We start from the raw sequence: 14,872 nt of genomic DNA on the forward strand, positions 1-14,872 counted from the left end.
ACACACCACCAATAAATACTAGTTAGATCTGGCCCAGACAGCATTTTACAGGCTTTGAATACTTATGGATATTGCTAAACAAGTACTTAAATGTGCATTCTCAAAATCACCCTTAAAAACATTTGCACTTGAAGTTGCACATGAGTGCTGTGGACTGATGAGGTTAAAAAAAGATCTCTCTTGCCTCAAATAATCAAAAGTATGTTTGGAGAAAAAAGAAGCACACCATTAAGCATGTGGGTGGATTTTTTTGCTTTGGGGTTGTGTTGCAGCCAGTGGCACAGAAATCATTGCATGGGTAAATGGAAGAATGGATTACACTAAAGATCAGGGAACTCTATAAGCATATGAAGCACAGTCAGTTAGGAACTAAGCTGAAAAGAAGCTGGCTTATACAACAGGACAGTGATCCAGACCATACCTGAAAATCCACCATGAACTACAACAAGAAACACAAAGCTTTTGGAATTGCCCTCACCGTCCCCTGACTTGAACATCATTGAAAATCTGTGCATAGATCTTAAATATGCTGTGCATGCAAGACAGCCCAATAATATCACAGCTGGAAGCATTCTGCAAGGAAGAGTGGGAGAAAGCACTCCTTGCTTGTTTGCCAGCTGCAATATCTGCCAAAGGGGGTGTTAAATTAATTAACATTTACTATTAGCAGAAATAGGTTATTTTTTTTAAATGGTTTGCTGCAGAGTTTCAAAATAAAAAAAAGATATGTAATGTGGCCAGGGGTGCTCAAACTTTTGTATACAACTGCATCTTCCTAAAAGCTAATCCCCCACCCCCCATCTCCTTTCCACTTAACTTCCCTTGGGGAGTTCAGAAGGGCAATTTATTGCATCTGAGGTTTTCTCCTCTTCTTGCGCTGTAATGGCATGTGCTAACAATAGCAGTCGGAGTCTATTGTCCTTGGACCCTTATGCTTTGCACATTTGACACAGCAACATTCCAATCAAGCCATGTGACTTTGTGAATAATGAGATTTAGTGGCTGTTTTTTTCACCAAGTAGTTTCTTTGTTGATTATTTTCTGCCAGATATACTTAAGAAAACAATTTCTCCAGTCATTGCCTTTGTAAATAATACCTAAGCACAAGTCAAGTATTGTAACACTGGATTTACAATATCTGAGTGCAAAGTACAAAGAAAATGATTAAGCTTGTTATACCTGTGTCAAAGTGCTTAGTAAAATTAACAATTTACAAGTGCTTCAGTTTTTGGATTTACAAGAACTGCTTCAGATTAAAGTCCATTTACAGTATTATGTCACTGTAACTTGGAAACATTCCTCCCTCCTCCATCCACCATTGCCATGGTTTCAGTCTTTCAAACAAAAACACAAGTGCCAATATAAAAGGCTGTTGTCTTTTGGTCAGCATTGTCTTGTCTGTAGTGTGTTAAGTTCAGCCTGTATAGAGTGATCTCCAAATACTATCAAACTCCGTCATGTTCGCATAGGACAAGTTGAAGTGATGACAAATAAAATGGGGTGAATAAAAATACATTAATTTGGACCACTATGAGCAAATCTTTTGAATTTTTTTTCCAAGCAGAATTTTGATCCTGCCGTATTTTCGCCAATGCATGCTTAATTCAGTGTCAAGACAAAACAGGTTTATAAACAAGTGTGAACTTTTCTGAATCTGGCTGGCTAATGGGACCAGTCTCAGTGCTTGGTGCTGCTTGGTTCAGGAGACCAAATTATAGTATGCACTTATACAGATGTTTCAGCATACATATGCATAGTGCAGAGATAAGATTAGTTCATAGCCTGTGCATAAGAGATTTATCTAGTGCATGGAAGTTTAACAACTGCAGCAACATCACAACAACTCCTTGTGATGCTTTATAATACATCTGAATGCTTGTGAAAGACATATTTATCTTCATTATTTCATTCACTGTATTTATTTAAATGCAAATCAAATGTCACTGTTACTCTAAATGCCAACATAACTAATAGCAGCCATATGTTTGATAGCAGTACCTTCTAATTAGACTGAATTGCAAACTGTAAACAAGAGTTTTTGTTTACTAGCAGAAAAACTGACATAACAGTTTACCATGCTCAAATTAAATGGGCCAAAAACAGGCCCCTTAACTAATACTTTTTAGGAGAACACTGTTTCTTACTAGCCCTGCGATGGACTGGCGACCTGTCCAGGGTGTATCCTGCCTTCTGCCCAATGACAGCTGGGATAGGCTCCAGCACCCCAGAATTATTACCCAGAAGGATAAGCGGTTTAGATGATGTATGTATGTATGTATGTATGTATGTATGTATGTATGTTACTTACTAATACACAAAATTGAACCGCTCTGTCTGGTGCGTCGCCCATTTACAAGTTTAATCTTTGAAATGATTTATTTTATATTAAGTGGAATAGCTGGTTAAACCTGGAGTTTGAAAGTAGTGTAATATTTGATTATGTAATATATGCATTTTCCCATGTGATAAAAGTATTTTCAGTATAAACACCATATTTCAGGTTTAAAGTTGCCATTATGATGAACATCCAAAGTTATTCACAGCTGTGGAGCAGAAATCTATTTATATCAAAGTAAAACTTAAAACTTCATAATGCACTTGAAAAACTGGTGGACATGAGTGGCGAAGGCTTTCAAACAGCCAGTGCTTTATCAGTCGAGTCTTTTACAGCCATGTAGTTGTGACATCATGAGGGATCTGATACAATCACTGCTGTAGCTAAAAATATGTTATGTAAATAGGCGGTAACCAAGGTACCACCATACTCAAATAATATTTTCAATAAATGAAGGCTACAGTCAAAATCCAGATATCAAAATAATTTCATGGATGAATAATAGATTTCTAAAACCTGTTCAGATTTCAAACATATTGCTGTATACTTTGGGGGGAAAATTTTCTGTACCAACACAAAAAGCAACACTAAGCTGCTGTTTTTATCTCCTTCTATTCCTAGAAAGTATTAAATGAACGTTTGAATGCGCTATAATTTTCAATAACAGGACATCTGTCATGGCCAAGACCTGTTTCTACAGAGAGAATATCCCTCTCTAAGTTTAGAAACAATTTCATTTGCTGGTGTTCACAGCATGGCATAATTGCAACATTTCACAAATGTGTCACTTTAGTCAACTTATGTCTAGGTCAAAGGCCTGTTGAAAGTCATCAATCATCCCACTGCCACTGATTATTCATCTCTGTCTTACATAGCCTCAGATCTGAGTAAATGGTCACTAATGGGTTTGTTGACTGCTATACCCTTGGTTCCAGGCACAGCTGTATTTGGCTTGGGTGTGGCACTCCCTCCTTTAACTTCTCTTTTTGTTTGTCAGATAACGCCTGGGAGTAAGGCAGCTCTGGGGGACCTGTGTCCAGGAGACACCATCTTGGCCATCAATGGGGACAGCACAGAGACTATGACACATATGGAGGCCCAGAACAGGATTAAAGCCTGCACAGAGGAGCTCATGTTAGACATCAGCAGGTACTGCCCTAAGGCAACTGTTAGCTATGTATTCATTATTATGGCCCTTAGAACCCTAACATTTTGGGGATGCTAACAGAAATTTGATATCTTAATAATTTTGGGTCATTTTTGATGAAAAATTTACCTAGCGCCTGCAAAATTTTGCATTTTTTGCATATAGAGATCTTGAAAACAAGTGGTACCTCAGATATCTTTTCAGAAATTGTTAGTCTGGAGTGTCTGTGAGCTGAAAGTGCAATAATTTCGATGGTGATTCATTCTGTTGGATATTATGAGTAAAAATGTGATTTGCGTCGCTGTTTTTAACCCTTTTGTTGCCAAATGAAGGCTAAAGCAGAGAGCTAATAGCAGGTTTTACAGTGATGCTGGTTGTGTTGTGAGCTGTATTTCTGGGTTGTGTGATGTTAGAGCTGGTTTCTCTCACTCTGGTAGGTTCCTCTGTTCTGGTGTGTGAATCATGTCGCTATTTTTAACCCATTGTTTATAATATGAAAGCTAAAAGCAGAGATGTAGCTAGTATAACAGTAGCAAGTGGGGTTTGGGTGATTTTGGAGCTGGATTTCTGGCTGATGGATGGTCACAGGTGAATGAAATCACTCTGGATTGTAAGGGCAGACTCTGATGAGTGATCTGATGTGTGAATCATGTCGCTGTTGTAACCCTTTGCTGGAATATGAAGGACAAAAAGCAGAGCAATAGTATCAGGATTTTGAGTGATTTTCCGAGCGGAATTACTCACTGATACTGACAATGACATTACACTAACTAATTAGGGGTGGGTCTGCTGAATGTCCTTATAAGTGGATCATGTTTGTATCTTAAACCATTCTGAAGTTATGAAGACTAGAGGTGACTTATCATTTTGCGATAGGTCCCTTTCTTTTTAGAAGAGCTAATCCAATCCATGACTGTGGAGGTCAAGCAAGCTTAAACGAAGTTGAATATAATATTCAGATTAGAGATTAAGATCAGTCATTATTGTATCACAAGTGTTGTCAGAAGTTACTACTGCTAGCAAGGGTGTAACCATAGATATACATACCTAGATGCCGGTTGCCTGTTGTTCTCTATCTGAGGCGATATGTCTGCGTGTCTGCCATGTTGGAGCGGTCAAGATCCGCTTGTGAACAAATTCACTTGTATTGAGAGATGATGAGTCTCAGGATTAAATCGGCCTTTAATTAAATGGCCTTTTATTTCTTTAATAACTGATCACACTAATTAGCTGTCCGGACCAGCAGGAAAGTATTCAGTCTGTACCTGATGTTAAAAACCGAGTTTAGCGCGAGCTCCAGTAGAAACATAATCTCACACACATCAGCAAATCCATCAGTGTGTGAATCGCTCCTAATCTTAGTACACATAAAAATAAACCCCCCAAAAACACAGTAAGAAGGACGAAGCGAAAGTGGGCTTCCTGCTAGCCAGCTTCTTGTTCGAGTTTTAAACAGTGCAGCTGTCACTTTCTGGTGCCTGAAGCTGCTCCATTTAAGGAGGAACTGTATGTATCTATGTACACCCATAGATATACATCTAGGTATGTATATCTATGGGTGTAACGGTACACAGACATCTTGGTTTGGTTCACACCACGGTTTGGACATCACGGTTCCATATGAGTTCGGCACAGCAGATATAAGGAACAAAAAACCTAAATGTCAAAGGCTAGGTTGCTTTTCATTAATTTTGCATAGACAGTAGTGCCAGTTACAGTTTGTTCCACATAGTGTCATATAGCTCCACTGGAGAAAACTTTAGTTGGTATAGCCTGTAGTGTGGGTCATTTGCTTTCGATGGGGAAAGTTACTAATGTTCACTAACGTGTATAGTATTGGTTCAACTTCAGCTGTGATTTTGTAGTAAGGGGCAGAGAAAACACAAAAATTTTTTTAAGACTTTGTGCTGAATGTCTTCATAGGTACAAAAATACTGCAAACTGTGGATAGGCATAAGTTCATTTGTTTAATTTCAGGTTTTTTTTAAATCCCCTCTCTTTGTATTTACCTCGATATCTGTCTTCCTCAACTTTCGCTCACTTTTAAAACGCCTCAAACTTAGCGTCACAGCTGATCAGAGTATCGTGAGTTATGACGGTGCTGCAGTTATGAATCCCCAATAGACCGAATCATTTAGCTAGCTGCAGAGAAAGGGTCCTCTGCAAACCGCTGCTGCTAACTTGCTAATGGCTTACAGCTTTAGGTTTTGAGGTGGACCTAGCGCTTGTGAAATTTGGTTCCGCATTACATTCATCTTCCACTGCCTGTACGGCACTGCACCGCTCCCCCATGCTGGACCTTGCGGGTGTTGGGCCACATGGTCCCCCCACGTTGCCTCTTCGGGCTGAGCCCGGCCGGGTTACGTGGGCTGCCCGGCCACCAGGTGCTCGCCGAGGGACGCTACCCCCAGGCCTGGCTCCAGGGGTAGGTCCCAGTGACCCTCTCCCGGGCAGGGTACACGATCTTCTGTGTCCGTTATCTCTGTCATCTCCGTCCTGGCCGTGGAGCAATGGACCAGCTTTTCACCCTCTCACGGATTGTTGAGGGGGCATGGGAGTTTGCCAACCCAGTCTACATGTGTTTTGTGGATTTGGAGAAGGCTTACGACCGTGTTCCCCGAGATATCTTGTGGGAGGTCCTCCCACAAGACAAGGTGCCGAGGTTACTACTCCGGGCCATTCAATCTCTGTACGCCCGGAGTGAGAGCTGTGTTCGTATACTCAGCATTAAGTCGGACTCTTTCAGTGGTAGCATTGGACTCCGCCAGGGTTGTGCCCTGTCTCCGCTCCTGTTCGTTATATTTATGGACAGGGTGTCAAGGCGTAGCCGGGGTCAGGAGGGCATTATGTGTGGAGGCCGGAGGGTGGCGTCTCTGCTATTTGCAGATGATGTTGTTTTTTTGGCTGGATCACATGGATGCCTCCAGCGCGCACTGGAGCGGTTTGCAGCTGAGTGTGAAACAGTTGGTATGTGGATCAGCACCTCCAAGTCTGAGTCCAGCACTGAGGACTTGCCCCAGGTGGAGAAGTTTAAGTATCTCGGGGTCTTGTTCACGAGTGATGGGAAGAGGGATCGTGAGATCGACCGCAGGCTGGGACAGGCAGCAGCAGTAATGCGGTTGGTGTACTGGACTGTAGTGGTGAAGAGGGAGCTGAGCGGTAAGATGAAGCTCTCTGTTTTCCGATTGATCTACATCCCAACCCTCACCTATGGTCATGAGCTGCGGGTAATGACCGAAAGAATGAGATAAATCCAAGCGGCGGAAATTAGCTTTCTTCGCAGGGTGGCGGGCTACACTCTATTTGATAGGGTGAGGAGCTCGGCCATCCGGGAGGAGCTCGGAGTAGAGCCGCTACTCCTCCACATTGAGAGGAGCCAGCTGAGGTGGTTTGGGCATCTGATCAGGATGCCCCCTGGATGCCTCCCGGTGGGGGTGTACCAGGCACGGCCTACCGGAACAAGACCCCGGGGTTGTCCTAGGACCCGCTGGAGGGATTATATCTCCAAGTTGGCCTGGGAGTGGCTTGGGGTCTGCGGGAATGAGCTGGAGGAAGTTGCGGGGGACAGGGTCATCTGGGATTCTCTGCTCTCCCAACTGCTACCGTGATAATGATTACATTCATCAATTTTTGCACATACTGGGTATTCTCCATATGACTACATGCACTAAACCATAACATCCATACTGTGACAGTTTGGGATGAATACATGTACCTTTACACCCCTAACAGCTAGTGTTGTAATAGCTCAAAAAATGAATGTGCTTTCTTTAGTCCAAGCTCATCTATATTCAGAAATACTGTTGAGAACTTTTCCTTTTTTATCATATTGCCCTTTGGGAACACTGCAAATGATGCATGTTTCAAAGAAAGAAATAAGTATCTTGTGAGCAGTTAGGTTTCTTCTGAATCCTGTATTGATAATAATTGTAAACAGGCAATTCTATTTTGGAGCTTAGAAGCATGGAATGCATCATTGTAAAACAAACTTTAACCGAATCTGCATGCCAGCATCCTATTTCTAAACAACATCATAGAAATAACATGTTTCTCTTAAATAGGGATGTGAATTCAGCAAAAGCCCAGGAGTTGATTGTTGTACCAGTGAGTGGAAATGGAGATGACATATAATCTTTTTTCCCAAAAACTCTTCTCATCCCTGAAAAAAGCACAAGTCTGATCCTCAGCATCGGCAGGAGTCTAAGCAAGTATACTTGTCCTTGTCTCTGGGTGGGACGATGACTCTCCCTTTCCCCCATCACTTACCTTGTTGTTAGCCAGCATGGGCATCTGTTAGCTGACGTAACAGAATTGGCAGTTGGAGTTTTCCTTCATGCATGTTGAGCTGTCCAAAGACAGAAGAACACAACAAAATTAGGTTAAAAAATTGATAAAAAATGTGTTTTTTTTATGTTATTTTTTTTTACTGAGAAAGATTGAGAAATTATTGCTACTAAGGGCTGGGGGAAGCTGAGAATTGCTAATGCCCAATCAGTTGTTGTTTTCTATCAAATTACAAAAATATCGTCCTCTGGTAGCAACAACAGCCTGTTTAGTGTGATGTAAACACTTGGCATGTTACTCTGAAAACCTCCAGCTTGCTTGTTCTCCATCTTTGCTCACACAGTTGAGAGATTTGTTGTTCACTGTACAACTTTGTGCCCTCAAACAAATCTCTCAACAGTGTCTGTGAACAAAGGCCATAAACTTCTGTCAAGCATCTTTGTAGATGGTTGCTTAATGTTTGCATCTGAGCTCAGCTGTCATCATATCTCTTCCTTATGGGTCAGCATGATAACATTTCGAAAAGGTCACATTATGCCACTGGAAATGCAAAACAAGGTCATCCATATCTAGCAGCATGTGACCCTTTGCACTGACTGAGTTATTTCTGTGGCCATATTGCTGGACTGAATGGTGTTCTATGAAAATAAGAATTCTTCCATTTCAGTCTGAGCTCACTGTATTTAGGAGTGAGAGAGAGAGAGAGAGAGAGAGAGAGAGAGAGAGAGAGAGTTTAGAGCATTGGAATGACTTGTGTAGAGCATTGGAATGGCTTGTTACTCTTCTGTGTGAACATCTGGAAATTCAATTATACAGTCCTTGCTGCCCAGTGTAGTGTTAAATTCCCCTTTAACCTATGGAATGTAAAGATCTGTTTTATTTATGAAATTCTTTTATTTACTCATTTGTAGACGTAAAGTGTGTTAGAGGTCAAACTGACATCAAGTATTACAAATAATCTTGAAAATGTTATTAAAAGTGAGTTGTTCAGTTGCATACTTATACTACATATGTGTAGATTTGCTTGATGATAAACAAAAAATCTGTCATAAATAAATAGTCAAGAAACTAACTTAAGCTTCAAAGCAGCTTGGTGAGTCTGAGGAGTATGTTTATTACGGATTGAAGAACATGACCACAGTCTAAAGTGGAATGCTAAGATGGACAATAATATGGTTTACATGGGACTATATGCATTGTAAGGCACCTCCAGAGCTGTTAGAGGACAGATAAGTAAAAAGTAAAAACAAGATAAGTAAATTTACTTAAATTACAGGTTAGATTTTTCTCATTTTTTCATTATGAGATTAAGCTAATTCACCAAAAAGTGAATTTCTGGTAACCCTTTTTTTACTAAAGGTGCCAATTATTGTGGAGGGGACTGTACATGAGCACATTTTTATGCGAACCCAAATTAATTAACATTCACTGCCCAGGACCTGAGGCCTTATCAAATTGGTACAGCTTGGAGATTCCACGGAATTTCTTTCTTCCGTAAGGCCATTCAACCATATGAAGCTTCACGTTGATACTTGATTTAATGAATTTCATGTTTATGAAACAGAAAGGCAGTTACGAAAAATGACAGAATATACCTACTAATTATCATTAACATAACACTTTACTACTAACTACTTTAGTCTCATTTGCTTTATGGAAGCATACTTTAGATTTTGCTGTCACACTGGATGACTTTTACACAATATGCATGGACAAAAACACAAAAAAATGAGGAGACGGACCTCACTTTTTGTGAATAAAAAAAACATCAATCTAACTTAGTTATTCTCATCACCATCTATAGAACTTATACCTCCATCTTGTGTCTTGATAAAGTGGTGAACAAGCTTAGGGCAATACATACGATCTCTGATCGACTTTTTCACTGTAGGGTGCATTCACAATGGAGATGCACTAATGCACAGGAGACTACTGGAGGACTTTGTCTTGGTGCAGGGAAAGACAAAGGAACTAGTGGTGGATCTTTGATGTCAGGGGGCCTGTTAAACCACTCACAATCCATGTGGAGTATATGAAGTGCTTGTAGTGCCGTCCTGTGGGTATACATGAATAAAAGACCATACTGATAACACAGATGCACTGGACAGAAAAGACTGGAGCAGGCTATGGCCGTCTCAGTCCCCTGATCTAGAGCAGACTAAGGTGGGTCTGCAGGAGAACTGCAGGAAAGCCAGCACCTTCAGCCACTGACTCATTCCACCAAGGTGCTCCAGGAAGTGTTATTGGGATAATTTTTGCCAACTGCCATCAGGCTCCAGAATGTCACTGGGTATTGTGTTAGCACTGTACACAAAGAGTGAAATACAGGGGCTCTTGGGGGTTAATGTGAGGTCTGGAACCCCCTAATTAACCTCATGGACCCCCTGAATGTCTCAAATCATGAAGCTGTCTGTTAGGGTAAAATAGACACCCAAATACACATTCAGGGAAAGGTTGTTGTTTAGCTGCTTCACCCATAATCAGCGAGCTTATGTCTTTGATGTTCTTAAATAGCTAACTAGAACTTCAGCACTGGTCTGCCTCAGGGTGGTGCTGTAGCAAATTAGTTAATCCAGTTGGTTCTTCATAGCCTAGCAACTAGTAACTATGCCCGGGACACTTCTGAAAAAGTGTACAGTATTCCATAGCATATTCGTAAATCTGAAAACTCCCAATTTCCCAAGAGTTTGGTGCAAAGAGTGAATTGTTACTCAGTTCTCAAACCAAACATGAAAGAGGAGATATGTAAGATCCCAGTTAATGTGTGGAGGAGCACATTACCAAACTGTGTTAAACCAAACATTATGCTGTTACTGAAGCTAGTATCAGTGCCGCTATGGCGAGCGAGCAAGCAGCCCGCCAATGCTGGAGTAGCCAGCCGACATGGACTCTCAACCCCCCTCCCCACTGGGGGGTATTGTGCACACTGATTATACCTCATTTCAATTTATTTTTTGGAAGTTCCATATAGGACTCTTAAGGCTCCTGCACATCATGTACATAAGGTGGATGATACACAGCAAAACATTTTTTAAATTTTGGTGCCATGGCCAAAATTCTCCATAATTGCACATTGCACTGCTCGCTCTCTCTAAGCTCATCATTTCTCTGTCACTGCATTAAACTAAATTCAGAACCAGACCACAGAAAGCCATATAAGGTGACATGTGGCTTGAAATTTACATTGACAAAGGCAGTCAATCTGCATAACCCTCAGCTAACACTACTAGCCTAGTCATATTGTACTATAGCTCATTGATTGAAATGTAATATATTCACTAAAAATGATTGAAAATTGTGTTTAAATAAATGTGTGTATGTAGTGTAAAATGATCTTGAGCTTGACGTTTAAGTGCTCTCTTTCTATGTGGTATAGCACAGCACTTTTAGCCTCTAGGCAGATGCAGTAGTCTTTCCATGTTTGCTTTATTGGTCTAAACAAATTAGAACAGTGGTCACCAACCCTCTTCTTGGAGATCTGCTTTCTTGCAGATCTTAGATATAATCTGCATCTAACATGCTGCCCCTACCCTCACATAACACTCATGCATCTGATCTAGTCAATCAAGGACTTGTGTAGAAGTAAATTAGCTGGGAGAGTTGTGGACTGCTGTCGGATCCCCCCTTGTTCTTTCCTTCAGTTTCTTGTTGAAGAAAGGGGTTATTGCAAAAGGACACTAAAGGACTGTAGATCTCCTGGAACTGTTGACCACTGAATTAGAACCTTTGACCAAAGCATATGACACAGGGTTTATACTGCCCTCTGGTGAAGTATAGAGATGTGACACATCATGGTTCTTAAATATGATAACATATAACGTTGTTCATGCTGAATTTTCCCAGTTATGCTATTTTAAAACTTGACCTCTTTAATGTGGAGCTGTTCAGCCCTTACTGTAAATCATGTTTGCAGCTTTGTAGTCTGCGTAAATTTACTTATTTGTTTTTTCTTTTGATGCCTAGCCTATTATATAAGCATATTTTTTTTCAGTCACAACTCTGTTTAAAATGAGAAAATGGAGCCTTTGCTACTTACCGGAGAAAGTGACTAGACTTTTCTACACACGATATGCTATATTTATAAGAAAGTAGTGACTCTGGTAGGATGAGTTGTTTCGGAAATCACCCTGCCTCAGAATCAAGGAATGTGTTATTAATACACGTTGTCACACAGCGCTGGGAGGAGAGAGTTAACCAGCAGTCGGTTGGCTTTTTTTACAGGGATGAGGTCATTCTTTAAGCTTGGTTTCTCCACCTCTCTTATTTCTCTACCTTTGACTATGCAGCAAAATTATGCATCTTGCTCAGGGAATTGTGTGTGTGTGTGTGTGTGTGTGTGTGTGTGTGTGTGTGTGTGTGTGTGTGTGTGTGTGTGTGTGTGTCAATTGTTCTGACTTCCCATCCCCCACCCCTTCCATGCAACCCAACCCCCCATTCCACAGCCACCACCCAGTCTCAACCCCCACCCCCTGCCCGCCAAGTATGTCCTCAGCGTCTTCAGCTTTTGGTAACGATATGAAGCAGCTGCTAGAAACAGTTGTTCCCTCTCTCTTTCCACCTTCTCACTCCTGAACTCCTGCCCTCATTCTTTCCTTTAGTTTCTTGTTGAAGAAATGGGTCATTGCAAAGATGCAACAGCAGGTGACAGTGATTTGTTTCCACAAGTCACAAGAGATGTTGGAAAGAGCCCTGCTGAGCTGGCGGGTCCAGGCTGAATGAGTCATGAGACCTGGGCCCTGAGAGTGGAGGAGTGCAAGGAAAAGACAAAAGAGGAGGACAGGACTCTTCGTTCTCATCCCAAGAAGAGGATGGTGACTCATGGATGTGGAATCAAAAGTGTGGATTTTTAAAACAGTAAAAGACTACACAATAATAGATAGATAGAGAGAGATTCTCTGGTTGTTGTAAAGAACCCAAGAATGAGAGTCCTTTACAACAGGTCCTTTACAAAAGGATCAAAGGGGTTTGTGCAATTGATCTTGATCAGATGATTCATCACTCTAAGTTCTCCAGATGAGAGAATTCAAGTGAATGAGAGAATTTAGTGAATTCAAAACAAATCACTTGTAACTTACGTGTTTTGTCTAGTTGACTAAAGGAGTGTAATATTATAGGTACACCTAAAGAGCTTCTAATAATTGTTACTTGCTAATTTAATTTGTGCATCACAATAAGTTTTGAAACATTTTTCCTCCATCATGCTATATTAAACTGTATTATAATTGCAATTATAAATGTATAAAAATACAGTTGTGTTGAGTTGTTTCTAACAGGGCCACCCCTACTTTGTTGTTATATTATTAAGCTTTGTGACATATGTTGAACCACCAATTTTGAATCATTCCTCTTATTTTTAGAAAGATTAAGCACCTTTCAGTTGTAAGGCATTTGTATTTTTTTTTTTTCAGAAAAGAACATGGAGGCATAATTGCTATCAGTCAAGGCTTTCTTTCCAGTGGCATTATTGTTTATGAGCAATATTAATTAGATTTAGTCTATATCCAGACAACACTGATAAATTGAGACTACACAGAATCAAAATGAAGAATGGGTGCTTTCCAATATTATATCCTGCTTTCTGTAATATTCTCATTTTATATATCATTGTCTATAACATTTGAAGCCTGAGGATTTTCATTCTCACCAGCTGTTATCATGTCTTCAGCAGGCTCCTCCATGAACATTTCTATGATCTGCAGCTCTCCAACGTCAACAGTTGTAACCAAACCATCCCATCAGAAAGCTGGAACCCATTGTCCCATAAGACAGCAAGAAAAAAATGAGAGATGGAAAAATGTTATCATGAAGTTAACTGTAAAGTTAGAGCTGTTAGCTGGTAGCTTGCTTAACGAGGGAGACAATTGTCAGTACATGAGAAGGTCCCTCCCCCTTCATTTTTCACAATGTGTGGACTTATACTATATGTTGCTAAATCCTTGGCAAAGATTAAGACACTAATGGTGAAATTGGAGCTAGATGTCTTCCAAATGAATGACTTAATACTTGGCTTAATACTGGATGACAGATTAAAATGGAAAAAGAGAAAACAGTATGCTCCATTGTACACTGTCACTCAGCACACGTGAAAGCATATCTAATGAATCTGTTTTCCTCTTTTTCATCAAGATTTAGCACATGATGTTGTCAGTGTCCTGAGAATTATTATGCTTTGTCTTCAAATGTTCCACTACTGTATCCCATTTCTGACTGCAGAAAAGTGTGGGAGTTGTCTCTCAACATGGTGCCACCCTCAGTCTTTATGTTACTACGACTCATGTTTGATCCAGATGTGTCTCTTTTGACTGTTGGTCTGCCACAACCAAAAATACCACATCAACCCCCCAGCTTACAGTTCTTCACTCTGTCATGGAGTAGGCACAGACCCACTTTCACAACCCACACCTCTGCACTTATTTCTGAGACATGGCCTTTACCTAGTCATAGCAATGCCGGCTGAGATGGGTGTGAGTTCATCCTTTGGTGGTGAAATTTCCATTACTAGTGGATTAACAGTAGCTTCTTTGTTGCATAGGGCTCCATGTGCCCATTTGGATGTAGGTGTAAATGCATGAGCAGTTGCTGATAGATGACGAGGACTGTGTTCTCAACAGATGCTTCTATTCTGAAGGCTGTCCATTGGCTAAAGGATGATGTCATGCTATTGACCTTTGCAGAAGCTGGACACTGGCCCAGAGAATGACAAACGAAGGATTTATCTGACCTTTCAGTGCATGCTCATGAGTTCAGAGTAGATGAAAACAGCATTTTCTGACAAATGGTTTTGCCAGTTTTGTTGATGTTTTCTGTATTTAATGCGATTAAAGTTTTGGCTGAAAATCATATCACTGTTAGTTTGGCTTCATGCCACGTTCAGTTACTGGTACTGCCATACATGGTACATGTTTTCAGTTTCAGTTTCAGATTGGCTGGAAATCGGTTGACTATTTAGAGATATCCTTGGGAATTGAGAATTTTGTGTAAAGGTAACCAACACACACAAAAAGAAACCTCTGTACCAACAGATATTTTCTGAAATGCTTGATCAGTATAACTTCATGTTCCATGAATAGAGGATCTATACAATTCAGAATATGACATGGTAGCTA

At 40.6% G+C, this 14,872-nt stretch overlaps 1 protein-coding gene across 1 annotated transcript in view; it reads left to right on the forward strand.

Annotated features, from left to right (window-relative positions):
* pdlim4 (PDZ and LIM domain 4) overlaps nucleotides 1-14,872 on the forward strand; it is a 56,890-nt gene that overhangs the window by 5,257 nt on the left and 36,761 nt on the right. Inside the window, 1 exon segment of the mRNA XM_036587513.1 lies at nucleotides 3,333-3,484. Coding sequence (XP_036443406.1) covers nucleotides 3,333-3,484 — 152 coding nt within the window.

This window comes from Colossoma macropomum, unplaced genomic scaffold (genome assembly GCF_904425465.1).
Source record: "Colossoma macropomum unplaced genomic scaffold, Colossoma_macropomum, whole genome shotgun sequence".
Lineage (NCBI taxonomy): Eukaryota > Metazoa > Chordata > Actinopteri > Characiformes > Serrasalmidae > Colossoma > Colossoma macropomum.